At 34.4% G+C, this 23,094-nt stretch overlaps 1 protein-coding gene across 6 annotated transcripts in view; it reads left to right on the plus strand.

Annotated features, from left to right (window-relative positions):
- KANSL1L (KAT8 regulatory NSL complex subunit 1 like) overlaps nucleotides 1-23,094 on the plus strand; it is a 160,925-nt gene that overhangs the window by 114,576 nt on the left and 23,255 nt on the right. For all 6 annotated transcript variants that reach the window (XM_031958118.1, XM_031958116.1, XM_031958115.1 and 3 more), the window contains 6 exons: nucleotides 4,519-4,684; nucleotides 8,520-8,630; nucleotides 9,896-10,033; nucleotides 13,313-13,431; nucleotides 15,684-15,808; nucleotides 17,798-17,849. In XM_031958118.1, coding sequence (XP_031813978.1) covers nucleotides 4,519-4,684; nucleotides 8,520-8,630; nucleotides 9,896-10,033; nucleotides 13,313-13,431; nucleotides 15,684-15,808; nucleotides 17,798-17,849 — 711 coding nt within the window. The remainder of the gene's footprint in view (nucleotides 1-4,518; nucleotides 4,685-8,519; nucleotides 8,631-9,895; nucleotides 10,034-13,312; nucleotides 13,432-15,683; nucleotides 15,809-17,797; nucleotides 17,850-23,094) is intronic.

Here is a 23,094-nt window from a genome sequence, read left to right on the forward strand (position 1 = left end):
TAAGTTGTTTGTAAGTCAATTTTCTGATGTTTAAAAATGATATAACCCCAGTAATGCTTGTCTAGGAGAGTTACTGTGAAGAAGCTCTTTTGTTACCCTTAAAATGCTATTTAAATATCAGCAGTCTTATATATCAAATGAGATAATGTCTGTTAGATGGATGCATTTTTTTTTATTAAATAACTTTTTATTGACAGAACCCATGCCAGGGTAATTTTTTACAACATTATCCCTTGCACTCACTTCTGTTCCGATTTTTCCCCTCCCTCCCTCCACCCTCTCCTATACATGTTAAATAGGACAAGCAGTGTATGTATAGGACAAGCAGTCCTATACATGTTAAATAGATTACAGTAGATTTTGGATACAATATATGTGTGCAGAACCGAACAGTTCTCTTGTTGCTCAGGGAGAATAGCATTTAGAAGATATAAATAATCTGGGAAGAAGAACAAAAATGCAAGCAGTTTACATTCATTTCCTAGTGTTCTTTCTTTGGGTGTAGCTGCTTCTGTCCATCCTTGATCAATTGAAACTAAGTTAGATCTTGTCTTTGTTGAAGAAATCCACTTCCATCAGAATACATCCTCATACAGTATCGTTGTTGAGGTATATAATGATTTCCTGGTTCTGCTCATTTCACTCAGCATCAGTTCATGTAAGTCTCGCCAATCCTCTCTGTATTTGTCCTGCTGGTCATTTCTTACAGAACAATCATATTCCATAACATTCATATACCACAATTTACTCAACCATTCTCCAATTGATGGGCATCCATTCATTTTCCAGCTTTTGGCCACTACAAACAGGGCTGCCACAAACATTTTGGCACATACAGGTCCCTTTCCCTTTTTTAGTATCTCTTTGGGGTATAAGCCCAGTAGAGACACTGCTGGATCAAAAGGTATGCACAGTTTGATAACTTTTTGGGCATAACTCCAAATTGCTCTCTAGAATGGCTGGATGTATTCACAACTCCACCAACAATGTATCAGCGTCTCTGTTTTCCCACATCCCCTCCAACATTCTGCGTTATCTTTCCCTGCCATTCTGGCCAATCTGACAGGTGTATAGTGGTATCTCAGAGTTGTCTTAATTTGCATTTCTCTGATCAATAGTGATTTGGAACACTCTTTCATATGAGTAGTAATAATTTTAATTTCATCATCTGAAAATTGTCTGTTCATATCCTTTGACCATTTATCAATTGGAGAATGGCTTGATTTCTTATAAATTAGAGTCAATTCTCTATATATTTTGGAAATGAGTCCTTTATCAGAACCTTTGACTGTAAAAATGTTTTCCCAGTTTATTGTTTCCCTTCTAATCTTGCCTGCATTAGTTTTGTTTGTACAAAAACTTTTCAATTTGATATAATCAAAATTTTCAATTTTGTAGTCAATAGTGATCTCTAGTTCTTCTTTGGTCATAAATTCCTTCCTCTTCCACAGGTCTGAGAGGTAAACTATCCTATTCTCTTCCAATTTATTTATGATCTCATTCTTTATGCCTAGATCATGAACCCATTTTGACCTTATCTTGGTGTACGATGTTAAGTGTGGGTCAATGCCTAGTTTCTGCCATACTAATTTAGATGGATGCATTTTGTAGATTATATACATACTCTGTAAGTTTTTAATTAAATATAAACAATTTAAAATTTAACACATAAAAGATCCCTAATGTTCTAAGAAGAGTGTGGTATTGGTAAGATTCTTGCTATGAAATGAAAACCTACTACATATTCATCATTTGCTCTCATATTTTTATTTAAATACTGTCATGTACTTGAATGTGGTAAATTGGGCATTATTTCGGTGAAGAGATTGCTTGGCATTCTAATTTGAGGAAGAGAGAAACTTGAAACTCATCCAGGATAGCCAAAGGAAGGGTACATGAAGTTAATCAGGCTTGCTTTTGCATCTCTTGTTCAGTGTTACTTACACTCTGACTTGTCTAGTCTGTAACCTACTCCTTCTGTCCTGAAGTGCCTGTCTACAACACCGTTCCCTCTAAGATTTCAGAAGGGGTAAGAAAGACCCCTTTTTTTCTTCCGTTCCCTCTAAGATTTCAGAAGGGGTAAGAAAGACCCCTTTTTTTCTTCTAGAAAGTGTGACTCTTCATGATTCCTAGAAGAGTTAGTAAGACTTTCAATGATTTGAAGGATCATGGATTTGAAGCTGGAAGAGACTTTAAAGGTCCCATCATTTTTAGATGAGCCAAGACTCAGAATGGTAAAGTAACTGACCTACTGTCACCTCTGGTATTAAGTAGCAGAAGTGAAAATTGAAGCTGGGGTCCCTGACTTTAATTTTGATGAGTTTTAAGTACTACCCTGTTACAGTCAATCAGTCTGACTGCTTTCTATATGCCAGGCACAAAGCTAAGTGCTGATGATACAAAGAAAAAGCTGCCCCTCCTCTCAAAAAAAAAAAAAAACACCTAACTTACATCCTAATTAAGGGGAGTCAACATACACATAACTAGGAATATACAAAGTGGAAGCTGATAGTAGAGAGGAAGGCACCAGCTGCTGGGGGATCAGGAAAGACCTGAAAAAGTTGGCCTTTTGGAGGTCTTGAAGGAAGACTTTGTTTTGTTTTTGGAAATAAAATATTATTAATTTTTACATCATTAAAGAGCCATAAAGAGGAAGAAAAAAATATTAGCAAAACAGGGTAATTCATTGAAAAAATTTGGCCTATGTTACTTCTGCTTTGAGATAACCAATAAGCAAATGAGGATGTTTAATTAGAGCTCCCAAGAGAGATTAGGGATGGGTAACTAGATCTGAGAGTCATCTTTAAAAAGTGATACTTGGACTTCTAGAATCTGATGAAATCACCAAATGAGCCAAGTATAGAACAAAAAAAGATAAGAGAGCACAGAACAGAAACTTGGGGAGACTAAAAAGTGCTCTGAGAAGTAGAAGAAGACTAAGGGAGAGAAGTAATAAAAACCCAGAGAGGGAGAGGTGATCAACAGCAGCAGAAGCGGGAGAGAAGTCATAAAGACTGTCCATTCTTTGTAGGCTTGCTTCCGGCAGAGTTACTAAAGCCTCTTAAGGCCCTCCCAGGGCCTTTCCTAGTCCTCCTTTTCTTGACCTTTCTGCATCTTTTGATACTGTCAGTGACCCTCTTCTCCTTGATATGCTCTTTTTGCTCACTTTTCATGACACAACTTTCCAGTTGTCATCCTGCTCCTTGCCAGTATTCCACAGGCTCTGTCTTGGTTCCTCTTCCCTTTTCATCTTGATGCTCCAGTCTTACATCTCCACCTGCCCAATGGACACCTTAATCTGCACTTCCCAGAAACATCTGAAATTCATTATGTCCCAAACTGAACTCACCTATCTGTTCTCTTCCTGTCGAGGGGACTCCCATCCTCTGGTCGCCCAGGCTTGCCGTCCAGGTGTATCCTCAAATCCTTACTTTCTCTCATTCCTCATATCTAATCTGTTGCCAAGACCAGTAGACTTGAATGTTTATAACATCTCCTGCGTATATTCTCTTCTGTCCTCCAAACTTGTCACCGCTTTGGTACAGACCCTTATCACCTCATGCCAGGACAATTATGATAGCCAGCTGGTTAGTTTCCCTACTACAAGGCTCTCCCCTTTCCAGTCCATTCTCTAGCTGTCAAAGAGAACTTCCTAAAACACAGGTCTGACCATGTAACTCCTCTCCACCCTCAACCCTCAGTAAACTGCAGGATCAAATATAAGGTCCTCTTCTGGGTATTCAGAAGCCTTCATAATGTGCTACACTTCACTGTATAATCTCCATATACGGTTTGCTTATTATTCCTTGTACAATACTCCATCCCCTGACTGAATGTTTTCCCTAGTTGGTCTCCCATGTTCATTTCTCTACTTCTCCTAATATCTCCTTCTTTGATTCCTTTGTTTCCTTTGGGTCTTAGCTAAAATCTCACCTATGGGAATCCTTTCCTAACCCATCTTAATTCAAGCTCCTTTCTTCTGTTGATTATTTCCAGTTTATCTTATATATAGCTTATTTGTATATAGTTGTTTGCATATTTTCTCCTCTATTATACTTGTGAGTTCCTCGAGTTCAGGTCTTATTTCTTATGTGTCTTTGTATCTCCAGCTCTTAACAAATTGCCTAGTAAATAGAAGGCCACTTATTAAATGTTTATTGATTGACTGACTAAGAGATCTTTGATAACCCTGAAGGAGAAATTTCAGTTGAATTAATTGGGGCATTGACAAATATCATCAGTAGATGATAAATTCAGATAAAATGAACTTCAGAAAATTCACCAAGTTTTCCTACCTTTTCTATATTATTTGAAAATGGTAAGTCAGTAAATAAACATTTATTGAGTACCTACTTTGTACCAAGTGTTATGAAAAGTGACATTAGGCAGGACTTGATTGTTGTATGATATTGATGCTTCCATTTGAAGTGTTCTTTATTCTTTCTAGAAGAGTTTTAGAGAGTGAAATTTTTATTTCAATTCATTGCATCATTTAATTTTGTCTTTTTTGCTTTGCAGGCTTTGCCTTCCAAAGAAACACCATTTCACAATGCTAGACCAATGTCTTGCATGATATCAACTTCAACCTGGAATAATTGTGATCATAATACAAAGTCTGAGATATTAAAACAACATGTACCAGAGCTAGACTCTTCTTTCCATTCTGTTTTATCACTTCCATCAGGTAAATCTCCTCATAAGGAATTTCCAAGGAAACTAATAAATTTTTTTAATGTTGAAATTCATTTATTTAAAAGCAATATCTATAAAATTATTAAAGTTTTCTTCTCAAGAATTCTTTTATCCTTGCTTACTAATTATTAGAAACATACATTTTCTCAGAATTAGACAAATTTAGTTCTCTACAAAATTAACATAGCTTTCTTAATAAATTCATTAAATATATCAGAATCAGTTTATTTTGTTTTAGTGTAAAAATCTCTAACTTTTGACTTTCTTTTGAATAAGTTAAATCTTTAATACTATTTGCTAATGCTGAGTGCAATAATACCATAATGTGTTCTTCCTTATATTTTGGGCTATTGACAGTCCTGAAGAAGAATGCTATCCTTAGGACTCACGCTCAACACACTCAGTTCCTTTCCAGATTGGTCTTTGACAAACATAACTCCCAAAACAAATTGTCCCCTCACAACTTTCACAAATTGTCCTGATCTACATCTGGCTACTGGACCTAGATGACTCTACAGGGGAAAGAGAGGCAGGTGATCTTGCTCAATCCTCCCTCACTTCACTCTAGTTTACTTATTTGCTGATCACAGAATCATTTCCCTCATGTCCTGGACCTCTTTGAGAGAATGGAGGACAAATAAAAACAACCACCTCGAATATCAGGAGTTCTTGGCACTTTTCCGGAAAGAAAAGTGAAAGACATTAAGCAGCACTTATATCTTTTTGTGTCCTTTTGTCATAAATTTTGTGGCCCAATTAATGTCAAAAGTACTTTCTGCCAGAACTATCAAATTGTATTTTCTTCTTTGATGAGATTGGATTTATCTGTGCCTTCTAAAATCATGACATTAATTTAGGAAGGAGTGAAATCATAATTATAGCTCTTAGAAACTTCCTGTTTGAAATATGTTTCTCTCCTACCATTTTCACAAAGCACTATTGTTTGGACTTACCCTCCTTTAGAGGATGTCAGTACAGTCTTAGAGTTCTACAGTGATTATTTTTAGCTTGACCTTCCTTTCAACTTCCCTGTTGTCTTTTCTGTTGAATAAGCAGACAGATGATTTCAGCCTATCTTTGACGAAATCCCAGTTACTTACAAATGAGCTTCTATCCAAAGCTGTGCCATTTTTAATAGCTTGAGCAGATTCCTTCCTAACTTAACTCTTGGGAGTGTATTTTAGGTCCCTTTTAACAACTAAGAAGGGCCTTATTTTTTCTGCTTTCCCTAACAACAAACAAGGACACTCTTATTTGAAGAGGTTTTTATCCTACAGGCATGCAAAATCTAAGAATTCTAGGGAGTATTGTAAGAGTACTACCTCTCAAACTAGTTGTCACTGACTATACGTCAGAAAACAAACTTATTGTTAAATAACTTAGAAATCAACAATACTTATTGCTTAGTCAACATTTTTAGGATTAATATAATTCTCATTTTTATTTGACTTTGCATTTGGAACCACCAGACCTTGAAATGTTTGGCCATGTAGTCTTTGGGGCTAAGGGTAGCCTGTCATTCTGAACAATGGTCCCTTTAGTGTATACAAGTAACATGTATGTGTATAGATATACATATGTGTGTAAATGTACGTGTATATGTGTATGTAAACATACACTAGGTCAGCTAGGTGGTGCAGTAGATAGAGTGCTGTACCTAGAGTCAGAAATATATTCATCTTTCTGATTTCAGATCTGGCCTCAGACACTCTCTGTGTGATCCTGTTAGTCACTTAACTCTTTCTGCCTGAGTTCCTTCATCTGTAAAATGAACTGGAAAAAAGAAATGACAAACAACCCTAGGATCTTTGATAAGAAACCCCCCAACATAAAAACATACCCATACCCACCCCCAGCCCCCCAAAACCTGCAAGTTTGTTTATTCCATACTAAAAAACAAACTTCTTTGGATTTAGACAGTATCCTGTGAATATCTGATAAAGTTTTCTTTATCAGAGAGAAAGTTCCACTTCTAAAATAATGACCTCTTCCTTTAGTCAACTTTGACTTCTGTCTTTGAAAATCATTCTCTTAAGGTTAAAATTACACACACACACACACACACACACACACACACACACACACACACACAATATATATATATATATATATATATATATATATATATATATATATATATATATATATATATATAATCTTTTCCTTCCCATTAAATTCAAATCCTGTCTCCCAAACCAAGTACTCTATTTGGCAGATACCCCAGTGGACCTCTTCTGAATTTTGATATAATAATTTAGGTTATAACTAGTTTTTCAAAGTACTAAATATTTCTCAAGTACCCATTTAAAAATGAATGCACATATGTATTCCTTTTTAAAGGAATACATCTCAAAACCAGATTAACTTTAATTTAGGTTATAACTAGTTTTTCAAAGTACTAAATATTTCTCAAGTACCCATTTAAAAATGAATGCACATATATATTCCTTTTTAAAGGAATACATCTCAAAACCAGATTAACTTTAAGTAAATGCTTATTTATTATTTTGCTTTTGCCTTCTTAGTAAATTAAAATTATTTAACATGCAAAGTATGTTTCATTTCCTAGTTAGCTATTTTCTAATTGCTAGAAGATAGGCACAAAGTACTCAATTATTTAATGCAGCACTGCCTTTCTTTGTTGATATTTAAAAGAAAGAGAATGTCTCATTTAACTTTTGTAAAAGCAAGAATTAAATAGTTGTAGTTTTACAATAGTGATAATATAAGTGAATTGTAACACCTGCTATTTCAGTAACTTTATGATGTTTTAGAAATTTCAGTAAAACTTCATCAATTCCAACTGCCAAGTATGGTGGGTAATGAGCTTTCAATCTATCTGGTTTGCTATTACAAAACATCACAAAAATCTTAGTGCAGTTTTAAGCTTTAATGACTTCAGAACATGAATTGCAAAGCAATGCAAACAAGTTTGTGGAAAATATCCATTGAAAGTAGATTTAAATTTCAGTTGGATTTTTCTTAGTTTTGTGAATTTTAAATAATTATAAGACTAATTCTATGTATTATAGAAAATAATTAACAGATTTTTTTATTTTTAATTTTAACCATATGGGTCACTTTGTCCTTATGCACAATCTCTTGTTTAACCACCTCAGTCACCTAACTTGTCTCCATTAGATTCTTTCTTGTGATAGCATGTCAAAAATGTCATGCATGCATCAAAACTTTATTCTTTGAATGATCTTAAGGATAAGATCACAAATGCAATCCTGTAACTCACAGAATAGCAACTGATGAGTTATTACAAAATTTAAAAGTCAATTAGAGTTGATATATAGCAAAAAATGTTGGTTGTGCTAAATTTTAATTTAAAAAGTCCATATTTAAAATTAAAATAATTATCATTTCAAATATTGGATTTTTAAAAATATGCTTGTAGCATTTATACTTTTGAAGTTATTAAAGCTTTAAATTATCCTAAGAGTTTTGGGACAGCTGATATTTTTAAAAGAATCATTTGGAACATCTTGTTTTCCATTTTTCTAGAACTCAAGCAATAAGGAATTGGGATATCTTTTACATAATATTTTTAAATTGCTGATATTGTCTCATGGGTTTTGCTGTATTTTTTCTACATTTATTTAAAAACATTACTAGTCTTGTATATTGGATCATTAATATAAATTTAAATAATTTCTGAAATAACTGATTTAGAAAAGTTCTTTGCAAAACCTGGCATTTATTAGTTTCATAATTGTTATTTTCCAAAATACTATGCAGTTTATAAAGAGAATAAAAAAACTAATTTTTCATTAACATTATGTAACTTTTATTGATGTTTTTACTTTTTTTTCATTTTTAAGATGTTCCACTTCATTTACATTTTGAAACATTATTAAAAAAGAATGAAATCAAGGGAGACCCGGCTGAAACTACATTGTTGGAAGATGAATGCATCTTATCTCCTTCAACTGGTATGTTCATTGTAAAAATCTTTAAGTATTTTGAGCTCAATTCTATCCTGCTAATGTATATTTTGAAGGAGGAATGATAGTTTTAAGTTCTTTTTTCATTTTACAAGCCACAATTGTGAACTTTAGGTTAAATGCCTGGGAAATATTTTTGTACATACTTGAATTTCCTTGTTATTGGTTCCTGTGACATAATGATATTTTAGAAGTTGGGAAATAACAATGTTGTATAGGAATAATAATTTACTTTCTTTGTGGGCATAGTAGTTAGGGGAAAATAATGGAAATAAGTGTAAACAATTTGCTAATTTTTTTTTTTGGTCACAATTTTCCTGTAAAATTTTCAGTTTTCAGCAGATTTTCATGTGCAAAGATAATTAGGTTTTTTATTGTCTTTGTTGTTCATGATTTTTATTTTAACAATTTGATATTGATAGACTTTTTAAAAAATTGTTACATAAAACATTCTGGCTAATATTGCTGATAATATTCTTAGGAACTGGGAAACAAAAAAAAATTGACTGTAGAAATCTTTGCCAATGCATATTTATTTGTGAGTAGAGAAGGCTGAAATTTTTCCCTTTTGAGCTAAATAAGATTAACCTGCAAAATGAGAAAGGTATTACAGATGAACAAAATGGAAATATAGAACCAAATTTGACTGAATGTGTATTGGGAGAGTGGGAATTAAGGAAAGGAAGCTTCACAACTATGCAGCAGGTTTGAAAAAAAATCTGAGATCTGAATTAATTGATGCAACAGAGACAAATAATGGCCCTGAGTGAAGAGAAGGAACTGAACTTAATGTAAGACAAAGGAAACTGGGCTAGCTGCAATATGGGATGTGCCAGCTGCCTAGTCCCTGTCAGGAGAACAAGCTCTTTGCATTACTTTTCCACTTTCTTAGCAATAGCAGGCAAATTTTACTTCCCTAATAGTAATGAAAATGTAATGGTGAATTGGGAGGCTTTTTTTTTTTGGTGGGGAGGATAGGTCAGGGAGAAACCTAAGCAGAGGTAAATGTTGCTGATAGCTGCCTCCTCTCCATTTCAATGAACTGTTTGGGGAGATATAGGATGAGCTTATATATTTTGTAATTTTTGTCCTCTTTTTCCATTATGGAATTTTAAAATTTGATTGAGGGATTTTTTTTTTGAGCCTATACAAGATATTTTTAATTAAAATAAAGGTTGAATTGGTCTTGTCATTGTCTATTTGTATTGATTCACCAAAAAGTCTACTTACTTTTTATTTATTTATTTTTGTAGCACATATCACACAGAGTACTACTCTTACCCCATGGAGAAGTGGATATTCCCCTGTATGCAAACCTCAAACCAGGTCAGAAACATCAGCACAAATATTACAGGGAAGAAAGAAAAGGCACTTAAGTGAAACAGCAATAGGTAAGTTACAAGACTAAAAACCTGGGATAAGGCATCCCAACCTTTATTTGTCATGCGGAATAATTGTCAGTCTAGAAGGAGAACAAGACATGGCTTCATAACATAAAGAACAAAACTCTGTGGTCAGCTCTCAATTTTCAGTAAACAGAATATCATCCTTGTGGATTATTGGGGACACCTAAGGACTTTTAGTCATTTTTGCCTGACTTGATATGAGGATTGTAGGTTGGCAACAAGTATGTCTCAGGATACTCCAGGGACTTTACTTTCAAAAGCAAGTGAATTCAGAGAAGTTACTGTTTTATACAGACTTCTCTAAGATGTTCTAAAAGTTAACAAGAGCCACTTAGAAGTAGTAGCTCCCAAATGTAAATTATTTACTTTCTTAATGATTCTTTGTGACACTCTTGTCTTGCCTGTAGCTCAGATAGTCCTGTGGCCCTGTCTTTGCCCATGTATCTTTTAGGGAATGCTAAGAACTCTAGGAGGTGCAGGCTAGGAGCAGCTAGAAATGATGAGCAGGGATAGTAGTACCTTGATGAGAAAAGACACATTAAAGTGGATTGGGAAATATTAAATAAAATAAGTAAAAATACTATCAATATAGATAATAATTTTAAAAACTAAGTCAGTATATGGTTCAAAGGATCTTTAAAGGCCTTTATTTCTATATTTAGCATTATTATTTTATATGATGGGCTTGCCTCCATCTTTTTCTACTCATGCATCTCTTTGATTATATTTCTTACATTATTTCATGCACATAATCATTTGTAATATGCTAAAGCTTATTTATAACATGGCATTAGCTCCTTCCTCTTTAATTTTGAATCTTCACAGACTATGGTATTTAGGGTGTGTGTGTGTGTGTGTGTGTGTGTGTGTGTGTGTGTGTATCTATCCATAGACACACATATAATGCATATGTATGTATGTGTATGTTATTATATGTGTATATGTATTGACCAATATCATATCTCCATGTATTTTTATAATGTCTGTGTCTTTATATCTATGCAGATAATAATTACAAAGTTGTTTATGTGTATATATATATATATATATATAATATGTGTGTATTATACATATACGCACTCAGATATCAGCACATACATCTTAAAGGAATACTGTAGATAGATAATAAACTGGAATTTAATAGATGATTTAATAAATTGCTATTACAGTTAAATGTAGCTGATTAACTGGGCAGCTAGGTGGCACAATGAATAGGGTATTAGTCCTGGAATCAGGAAGACTCATCTTCCTGAGTTGAAATCTAATCTTAGACATTTACTAGTTGTATAACCCTGGGCAAGTCACTTTACCCTGTTTACATCAGTTTTCTCATTTGAAAAATGATCTAGCGAAGGAGATGGCAAACCATTCCAGTATCTTTGCCAGGAAAAACCCAAATGGGTCATAAACAGTCAGACACCACTAGAACAATTGAGCATCCACAAAGATGGCTGACCATGTTGTGACAAGTTTTCATAAACATAGTTAGGCTGTTTCTTGAATAATTGACATACAGTCCTTTACCAAGTCTGTACTTAAAAGATCTTTTAGCTTGCTGGCATAAGATGCTTGTAATAGTTTTATTGTCTGCTATTATAAATTGAAATTATTTGCCCTATAGATGTTAAATTCAGGTAGAAAAGTCTATTAAAGGCATATCTGAGATAAATCTTCTGTTCCCCACTTGTAAAGTTAGTATGTCTCAATAGTGTACTGAATCATAAAATGAAACCTCAGTTTAGACTCTACTACTTTAAGACATTTGATTATTTGGGAATTATTGCTGGGAAGTACTGAAAGACTGAGTTGCCCATGCTCAGCAAGCCCCTTTGTGTCAGAGGTGGCATGTGAGCTCTAGGCTTTTCTTACTCCAAAGTCAGTGCTGGTACCCTACAGCATGCTGCCTCTCAGCCCAAAAAGGGAACAGCTGTTGCTGTTCTACATTGGTAGGAGTGTCCTCAGTACAAATGATATTGGAGATCTGATTTTTAAAAAAATAAGTTCTTACCAAGGCTCTTAGAGCCCTTACTTAGTCTCTATATGCTTTGTCATTAGTGAGAGTGTTGACAGAGGAAATAAAGTAAGTAAGGGCTTTAGAACTTTGGTAAAAACATTGTGTGTGTTGGGATGGGGGAGAGGTGGACATGTGATTTCCTTGGTAATAGAGTAATGGAGTAATAAAGATTCGTTTATTTTAAAGTGTGAAATAGCTTGATTTAATCAGACGGCAGATCAAGGTGAAGTATAGAAACGATTTCAAATAAACGTGTTTATGTCAAAAAAAAAAAATGTGGAAACAAGAACATTCTGAAAAAATCCACTTATTTCCATAACTTGTTTGGTACCATAACACCATAGGACAGAGATTAAAGAGACCACTCTAGATAATCCAAGCCTACCCTCTTGTTTTACAGATAACAAAATCTTTATATAAAATAAGCTACCTTTTTATAGTCATTTACATGGTATAAAGTACTCATCCATCTTCCTATCCCCACCTCCAAATAAATCCCATGCAACCATCAAGACAAGTATTATTATATGCTAATTAATATGCTAATAAGCAAATGGAATCTTAGGTCACTACTTGGCCATAGTGGAATAGCTAGCAAGTTGCAGAGTTCATCTAACACCAATATATTAGAACTGGCATAGATAGTTGAGCTGCTTCTATTATGCTTTTTGTACATCTTCCATACCTAGAGATCTCAAGGTTTGATGACAACTCTGAATATGGTACTCCTGTACACTGGTTATATTATCAAGTTTCCATCTTCCAGATTAACTGTGATGTCTTTGGCTAGTAAGATGCTTTTTGTTAAACTTTGGATAAGTATTATTAGCATAATCTTAGTAACTAATGTTAATAAACTATAAAGGCTGACTTTTCAAAATATGTTAAATTCAGGTTAATCTTGGGTATAAAATTAAAGACAATAATTTACAGGTGATAAAATATTTCTGTGGAAGCAAGATGTAAGCAAGAAGTAAGATGGTAAGTAGTAGTTCTTTATAACATGTTGCTTTTAAAACAGGATCAGTTTTTGGCTGTGACAAAATTGGAAAGAGAACAATTGACTGTCTCATCAGGTCTCTGTAATCCATTGGTTCTCTCTTGGGAGTAGTCTGAGCAGGTTTGGGCCTGTTTGATAATGTAGAACACATATACAATATTGATTTATTAATCTTCTTGAAATGTTAACTGCTTGACTCCATTAATTGCTTTTTAATTTACTATATTCTTGATGTTTCCTTCTCTAACAGGAGAAAGAAACAGGTTTGAAGAATTTACTTTACAACATGCAGAACCAGGATCCCATAACAGTTTTACTGCAGTCACTAATATCAATGTGATATCTAGGTCAACTCAGAATTCATCACAAGTAGGTATTTTTAGTTGATCCTAGAATTACGCTATAAAGCGTCTTAAAAATAAGCTATTTATGCATATTTTCTTTTTGAGGACTCTTTTTGTTCATAGGAAAGAGTATCTGGCTGATCTGTAGAAGCCCTAGGTTTTACTTACCCACTAGCATAGGTATAGCCACAGAATATAAAGAGCGAGCCTCTAGATTTGGAACCTTCAGGTTCAAGGCCTGTCTCCTTCATATGTTGGCTATAACGATCCTGTTCCTAGAGAAACCACTTATTCTTAGTGCCCCGGGCAGTGGTCCAAGATTCTAAGTTATCAATCAGTTACTGATCTGTATAATTTCCTAACAACAGTAAAATTATAGGTTGAGCTTTTTTAAAAGGGGAGAGGGGAGGAAGATGTTTGGATTATTAGCAGTTTTTTTTTTTTTAATTTAATGATTATTAGCAGTTTTGAACTATTTTATTGTGGCTTGAATTTGATGAAACCATAAGGTTCTTTTTTTTCCTGTGTTTAGTCATGTCTTTTTCTGAGTGCCTTGTACACTCAAAATTGGACTAAAAATTAAGAAAGTAAATTCACCCCATTAGCTATTCCCTAGGCCCATACTTTCTAATATAGCTGCCACTGGAAGAAGACTTTGCTATAGACAGAAGCAGAGGTAGTGAGAGCAGGAGAATAGGAGTTAAGGTCACATTTGTCTTTATGGCAGTAAAGTGAAGCTGGGAGAAGACAATAGAAATCATGGAGGCCAACTTAACCCACAGTTTTAAAGATAAGAAAATAGACTAGGAGTTCAGAGCTTTTATTACATAATAAAACCCCCATATAATAAGAACACACATTTATAAAGCACTATACTGGGAGAAGTAGTACCCAGTGATGGCTCATTTTACATTTGATGAGATTGAGAATCATACATACTCATGGTCACAGAGTCACAAAGGGCAAAGACAGGGTGGGCTAGTACAAAAGAAGCACTGGTTGTGAAATCTAGAACTGGGCTCCAGTTACCACTTTGTCATTTATTACCTCTATATTGCCCTGAGCAGGTTGTTTTACCTACATGGGTCCTGGTTTCCTCATCTATAAAATGAGAGATTTCCAAGAGTCTTTATATCTCAGAATATAGGATATGGAAGTAAAAAGTATTGGAACAGGGCTTTAATCAGGGCTGACTCTAGAGCCAGCCCATCGTCCACCCTACCATGTTGCTAACTTTTTTTTTTTTTTAAGATATGCTTTTTTTCTTTTTTTGCAGAACTAAGATATGATGCCCAAATTCAATCAGTCAATCAATTAACATTTATTCAATGTCTTTTATGTATTAGGTATTGTGCTAAGTGCTAGAGGAAATGAATTATTCCAAAGAGAAAAAATGTAGGGATTTTGACTTCTAGGTTAGTATCAACTGACTATGGTAAAATATGATGAAACATGGCAAACTATGAATTCCACTCTCCCATTTAATAACATTTTTAATGCAAAAGTACTATTTATCCCTTTCTTTGTTAATTTTTCCACTTTAAAAAAATTTTAACCTACTTTTTAAAAAATAAAGTGTAATCAATTTGAAATATGGCAGATCTTCACACTAAACAATTAACCTGCTCAGCTTGTAAAAATCCTGGACTATTAGACCAATCATAAGTGTAAAATGAAAAATTTAGGGGAAGACATAGGATGCTTTAGATTTTTAAATGATGTTTACTCTGTGTTTCCTTATTTCTATAGATCAGGGTTTTTCAGCTTTTCTTATTTGTGTCATCAACCCTTTCCATAGAATGGCAAAGCCTATGAACCCTTTTCAGAATAATTTGTCAAAATACATAGCACAAAATGTAAAAGAAACCAATTATATTGAAATATAGTTGCCAAAACACTAAAAAACACAACACAACACTAATACACACACACACGCACAGTTTCATAGTTGCCAGGTTAAGAACTCCTGCTCTAGGCATCTACAATTAGATGGTAGAGTTCTTTTGTCTTATCCTGAATGAATCATCAAAAGAAGGTGGGTAGGCAGACACTGGGCTATAATTTTAATGAATATTTTCATAAAAAAAAAAAGGATTATGACTTTACATATTTTGTATTTTGGTTGCTAACAGTATTTCAGAGGTGGGCTTTCCCACTTCTTTTTGCTTCAGATTTTAGAACCACAGTCCAGAACAACATAATTGTAACTTACACAAATTTTAGAAAAAAAGAATCTGTTTCATTAATCTTTAAGTTTTGCGAAATCATGTTTTACAGAATTCTACAAGGCGGAGACTAAGAAGTGAAAGCTCTTATGACATTGATAATATTGTGATTCCTATGTCACTGGTGGCCCCGGCCAAGTTGGAGAAGCTGCAATATAAAGAAATTCTTACTCCAAGGTATACAACTGTCCTTCCTGATTTTAAAAAAAATATATATATTCATACAAATTATTGTTACATTTTAACCACAAAATAGTATTATATTTCTTACAAAATAGTGTTATATTTCACTTTTCTGCACCCATTATCACAAAAAATTGAGGGTCAACAAACAAAAAGCTCAGCCAAATTTAAACATTTCCATTGATTCTAAAGTAAAGCACCAATTCTTATGAAAATGTTCAATTCTTATTAAAGGCCCTTACTTATCCACATCTTTATTTCATTTATACCTACTCTAAATTTCATTTTTAATCAAGAGATATTATTAATTGAATTACTGTGTGCAGGGTATTTGTGCATAGGCAGTGATGTGGTAGGGAAGCAATGCAAGAGATCTCATATTGCTATCTAATAACTTTACAATCTAAACTAAAGAAACAAGACATACATTAATAATGACATAAAAGTAGCAAAACAAATTAATTACTAGAAAGCACATTTTCCATTGCTAAGTTATTGGTAGTGATGATAAGTGCCATAGATTTTGAGGATCTAGATACCCGTCTGGCTTAGGAAGGCTTCTTAAAGACAAGGGACTCAGCTTTCAAGAGAACTTAAAGAAGGAAGAGAAAGATCTCTATAGGTGAAGAGGAAGGCAGGGAAAGGCATTCCAGGAATAGATTCACCAGAATAGAAATGCTCAATTCAGGATCTGATGAATAAACAACCTTACTTAGAAAGATGAGATTAGTCTGCAGATAGATATTCTTGAATCCTGAGATATAAGCAGTTGGAACCTTATGTTCTTGACAAAGTTTGTTTTTCTGTGGTATTTATAGGGGAAATATTGTGCTAAAAATGCAGCATGCAGGATGAATTAGAGGTGGCAAAGCTTAGGGATAGCAGGTCAGGAGATCAGTGAAGATACTATGGCAGGAGTGCAACATAAGAGAAGGGTTGGAATTTATTTTTGGTGCTTAAGCCTGCTGGGTCTTGGATATTGTGAATATTCTGGTAAGTGATAAATTCCTTGAATTTTTGACTATGATATTTACCTATTCATCTCCCTCTCCCCATCCTTCCCCAGCATGATGCTTTCCACATAAGGAGTGTTTAATGAACATTGACTGCTGTTTTACCTTGACTTACCTTGTGAAATAATAAGAAAATTAACAATGTTTATAGAATGCTTAGAGATAACTAGATAAAATAATGTAGTGAGAAATGAAATATCTCCGGTTATATTTTTAAAGAAGATATTATCTGAGACGATTATCTGAGTTCAAAAATTAAGGTAATCAGATTAGGTAGGGTTCATTTTATTGGCAGAAATGAAGCCTCTACTTCTCTTCCCCAAACTTTCATTTGGAACTTTTGTATCTTTAAAATCTTATTACTTTTAAAAGAAGACTTGCTTATGGAAATAACAAGTGAAAGTCCCTATACTTTGTTATTTCTGCTTATATACTCTGTTTAGCTTTTAGAGTTCTTCACAAGCTGGCCCCACCTGTCTTTTGAATGTTATTGCATGTTCCTGCTCCTCCCACATTCTGGGAACTGGTCAAACTGGCCTTCTTTTTTCTTCTTTACACTTCATCTCCAGCCTCAGTAGCTTTGCCCTGGCTATCCCCTCATGCCTGGAATGCATTCCCTTCTCACTGCTACCTTGTGGAATCTTTCTCTTTCATCAAGGTATAGGTCAGTCATCTTGGACATGAAGCCTTTGCAGAGGAACCTTCCTTAACCATCTTTGCATTGAGCTACCTTGTGTCTGTCTCTGTTATGTATATGTTTGTATAAGGACATATTGTCTCTCCCTAGAGATTGTAAACTCCTTGAAAGCAGGAGTTATTCCAATTTTTGTCTTTGTGTTCCTAACACTTAGCTCAGTGCCTGGCACATAGTAGGTGCTTAATAAATGATCATTGATTGATTTATTAGAAGAATTAAGAATTTAATTTTGGTAAATGAATAATGTTTGAAACCAATTTATATCTTCAACAGCTGGAGGATTGTTGATCTTCAACCTTTGGAAGAATTTCATTTAGGTGAAGAAGTAAGTTGTCTTTTTATTGAAAGGAAAAATGCAAATTATAGTTATACTCTGAAAGTGAATTTGAAATTATAAAGAGAGGGGAAAGGGGTTGAGGGAGGGGGCAGACTTTTAAACTAGCTTAGTTTGACCTTAAGCTCTTTTTTATTTGTTTTGGAGTAAATGCTAATAGAATAAGCCAATGATGTATCCAACTCCATTATGTCAGGAAATTCAAACAAACAAATATCTATATTATCTTTCTTTTTTTCTTTCTGAAAATGGGCTGATATTAAAATAATTGTTTTTATCTAGAGATATGATAGATCAGTGACTAAACTTTGCTTTGATTTGTAGTTCTTAAATTAGTAAATCAGATAGCCACATCTTCTTATTGAATAAAGAATGTGGCAGAGTCTTTTTTTTTTCCTAAGATATCACCATTCAACTTAAAACAGTTTGAATTCAGCAAGTTTTAACTAAAGGAAGTTTTCAGAGCTCAAATTTGCATGAAAGTAATAGAAAAAGTAGTAACAACTTAGTATAAGAAAATTCCTCCAGCAACCCAGACATTTTTCTTTTATAGCTGCTTTCTTTCACCTTTAGCATAATTTAAAATTTTAAAGGCAGAAGCCACTTTCTCTTGGAAGTAACAGAAGTTCGTGCAGGTCATAGCCATCTACTGCTCAAGTGTGTGAGCGCTATCTGATTGACTGTTCTCTTCCACTCCACATGTCCAATGAGGCAAGCAGGGCAAATAAACTAACAAAATATTCTTGGATTGTGTATTTACTAGAAAAATGAAGGGAGATACTGGGGCCCGTGGGTAAAATCAGAAAAGGCTCAATGTTGCCCTTGTAACCTGGTTCTTTTAGTACTTCAAGAACTATACCCTCTCAGTGGGATACTAGTGGGCCTGCATTATATTTATATGCTTTCTACAGTGCAGCTTCAGCTTATTTAAACTAAATTTATGTTAACAAAATTATTATAATAGTGAGGATGATGATGATAATAGCATTTATATAATACCTACTGTGTTCCAGGTACTCCATTAAGTGCTTTGATCTTCAAAACAACCTTAGCTTCTCTTATTATACCCATTTTTACAGTTGAGACTGAGGCAAACAAAGTTAAGTGACTTTTCCAGGGTTACACAGCAAAGTAAGTATGTGAGGCCAGATTTGAATTTGGGTCTTCCCGACTCCACACAGAATGCTCTATTCATTGTATCATCCAGCTGCCTCAAAAAGAAGAAAGTTAGAACCTACCTATAGATTCAAGTATAAAGTATAGTAGCATTTTAGAGAGGCACTCCCCTATTCAATAAATCCCTCCAGAAAACAAATAAAAAATCTCTAGCCTTTAGGGATCTTAATAGGTAAACATAGTTTTTCATATAGTATTATATGTGAACTCTGGTAACAGAGACTATTTTTGCCTTTCTTTGTGTCCTCAGCACTTAGCACTATGCCTAGCACATAATTGACTTGACTTTTCCCCAGACAATGAAATAAAATAATGCTCTTCAGATATCTGAAAAGTGTTAATCCCTTAGGAATATACATATGCCCAATACTCAGCCATCTGATTTCTGAGATCAGGCATATTTCAGATGTAGTAAAATTATGAAAATAAAACTGCATCTCAACTTCTGACATCCTCAGTGGGTAAAATTTATTCACAATCCTCTTCAAAGCATACTATTAAAAATGCTTCAAAAGAAATAATTTTCTGGCGTTAGGGACCAGACCTTTCCAAAGATGTCTTAATTGTTGTTTGGTCATTTCCAACTTTATGTGACTCCATGGACTTTGTCCCTGGGGTTTTCTTGGCAGACATTCTGGGGTTTGCCACTTCCTTGTCCAGGGGATTCCTGCTTTACACATGAGGAACTGAAGCAAATACAGGTTAAATTACTTTTCTGCGTCATACAACTAGCAAGTATTTGAAGTCGAATTTGAGCTCAAATGTTCTTGACTCCATATATCACTTCTCTTTTTACCCTAAATATCCCCAATAAGAATCACTTCTCATTGACACAAATAAGAAATCTATAGGGGTGGTGCAGGCTGAGTCCTTGCCATTGGAGAAGGTAAGATTTGGGGATCACTTGAGATCAGTTCTCAGCTGCTCTCTGGCTAAAGCCAAATAAATGTCTGAACCAACTCCGGCACCAGTAAGTGGAGCAAGATCAAGACTCTTCAGATCAACAATGGGATCAAGCCCATGAGTGACTGATTGATGGACTTCAGGCTTGGGTGAGATAGATAAGTATCCCCCTCCTTCCTCAGTGCCCCAAACACACAAGTTTGGAGGGAAAAGGAGGGATGAAAAGGTATATTTCTGTTGTCTCCAAGGTTCAGAAAATTCTTTTTTCCTTTACTAATGAATCATAGAGATACTAAATATCACCGCTTTTGTCTGAGAATATAAGTTTAAATGGTTTGCATATTAAAATCACAATTAAAAAAGGGAATATTCTTGGGAATAGGTTTCAGTGGGATTCATCTATCTATCTAACCATCTATCCTTTTAGAGAATTTCTTGATGAAGACACTCTTGAAGGAACAGCAAAGCAGATCATGTTCAGGGTAATATGGCATTATTGGAAAAATTCCAATGTAGTATTCTTTCCTAGGAAACAGGATAGCCTTTATTGCTTTTTTCTTATTGTTATAGCTAGATGGCACAGTGAATAGAGTACGGGGCCTGGAGTCAAGAAGACTTACTTGTTCAAATCTAGGCTCAAACACTTACTAGTCTCAGTTTGACTCAATTTTATGGCAACAGATAATAGCATCTCTCTGGGGTTGTTTGAGGATCAAATGAGATAATTGTAAGATACTCAGCGCAATGCCTGGCACATAGCTGTTTTGGTGGGTGTTATTAATTTATTATTATTATTATCATACCAACTTTATTATGATTCCTTGAAAAGACTAAGGTACTCTGACAGCAGCTTCTTTATCTTCCTTCCTCCATTCTCCCCTCTTTTCTTCCCTCTCTAATAGCATCTTCCCAAACATGCTCAGGTCTTAAAAATTATTTTTTTAATCATTTGTTGTCTATATGAAAATTGACACATCATTTCCATTTTTCTGCATGTTTCCTTATCTATAAAATGTATGAAATGAAGGAGAGCCATTTAATCAAGTCAACAAGGAAGCTACCAAAATAATTTTCCAATAGAGATTTGATTATGTTCTCCTACATAACAGTACAAATTCTTCACTTAGCCTTTGTAGCTCTCCACAATTTGGCTTACTTTCAGCTTGATTCCTATTATTCCCCTTCACATATTCTTTTCAGGCAAGCTGGCCTTTTCAAGTGCCTTGAGATCCACAGTCCATCTCCTGTCTTCATGCCTTTGTAAAGATTGACATATACTCCCCCTTCAACAATAATTAGAATTTAGAACTTAGATTTGATACCAAATTCTACATGATGTGTCTTCCTTGTTCCCCACTTATTAATGTTCTCACTCCCTCTTCAAATTATTTTTTATTTACTTAGTTGTATACATACCGTATTAACTCCTTTCCTCTACCCCAGTAGAGAATAAGTTGTTGAAGTTAAAGAGTGTGGATGTATGTGTAGATGTGTGTCTGTGTCCAGAGCTTAGTATGATGGCAGGCAGTTAAACATGTTTGAACAGAACTTTTTGTTGAATAACTTCCCAAGTAGTCCCTTTTCATTTTTTTCAGTCCATCTATCTTTGGATACTCTCTTCTACCTTGGCTTCTCAGATAGCATACTTTCCTGATTGATTTTCTATCCAATATTCATAGATTGTATACTCTTTCCCCTTAACAATCTCATTTACTCCAATTACCATCTCTTGCAGATGACTTAGAAATTTTTATCTTTAGTCCTTACTTACCCTAAGTTCTGGACCTGTAGCTACTGTTTACAGAACATATCTTATAGTTCAAAAAACATATATGAAGTACCTGATGTGGGAAAGGTACGATTCTTAAGTGCTGGCAGAAAAAGTTAAATTTTAATTTAATTTAATTTAGTTTTTTAAAACTCTCACTTCTCTCAAAGATTTTCCATTATGATGTTGTTGTTGGTGGTGGTGGTGGTGGCAGTGGAGACAGTGACATTGTGGTGAAGTAAATAAAATTTCTGAAGGGCCAGAACACTAACAAGAAAGATCAAGGAAGTCTTTTCATACAAAGAAGTGAAAAATTCAAATAGGTGGAGGTGAGGAAGAGGTACTGCCCGCACTGTCCTAAACTGAGCTATTTCTTTTCCCACCTAAACCTGACCTTCCTTCTGACTTCACTTTACCATTAGTACTACTATTTACCATGTCTACTGAACTTGAGATCTATTTCTTGTTTTTGACTCTTCCCTCTGTCTCAAGATATATGCAATTAGTCACCAAGGCTACTTGATTTCTTTCCCACTCTAATATTTTGCATCCATTCTCTCTTCTCTGTTTCTGTTGCCATTTAATGAAGTCAACAAGTGTTTATTAAACACTTACTATATGCCAAGTGCTGGGAATACAAAGAAATGCAAAACAAGATTCTGTCCTCACAGAACCCATATTCTGATGGATGTTAGATTATTATCATTATTGTGATATAATTTTTGTAAGAACCTTCTAACAAGATTTTCCACTTCCAATATATCCTTTATATTTAACCTTCCTTCTGCGTATATAGATCTGATTGTATTATTCCTCTCCCAGAAATCCTGGATTATATTTCTAGTTTGGTGTCTCTGGATGTCACTTTTCTTAATCTGTAAAATAAGATAGTCAAGACTTGATCTCAAAGAAACCTTCTGGTTCTTGCATCATCTAGTGGTTTAGGGTTTTGGCTTTTTGTTGCCTTTTGAATCAAATTCAGACTCTTTTTCCCTAGTATTAAAAGACCATGATTTGGCCACCTTCACTTTATCTCCATTACTTGAAGCTAAAAGTTTTGACATCTCTAATGTACTCTCTGTTCCTTACTGTCCATCACATTTGTGTTCCACACTCTTCCATCCTTCTGCCTTTGCTTGCACTATTCCATAATATGAAATTCTCTCCATCTTACTGAATCTTTGTTCTTTAAAATTTAGCTCCACTGATACCTTTTTTTTTTTTTTAGAAAGTCTTTTCTGACACCTCCCATTTCCCCAGCACTGATTTTTTTTTTTCCTTCCTTACCTTCACAAAGCACTCAGTAATTTTTATGCACTGATCATGCATTGTTTTGTATTATGGTTATTTATATGTCATATCCCTACCTTCCTCACTCCCATTAGATGG

This window comes from Sarcophilus harrisii, chromosome 3 (assembly GCF_902635505.1).
Source record: "Sarcophilus harrisii chromosome 3, mSarHar1.11, whole genome shotgun sequence".
In the NCBI taxonomy this organism is placed as follows: domain Eukaryota; kingdom Metazoa; phylum Chordata; class Mammalia; order Dasyuromorphia; family Dasyuridae; genus Sarcophilus; species Sarcophilus harrisii.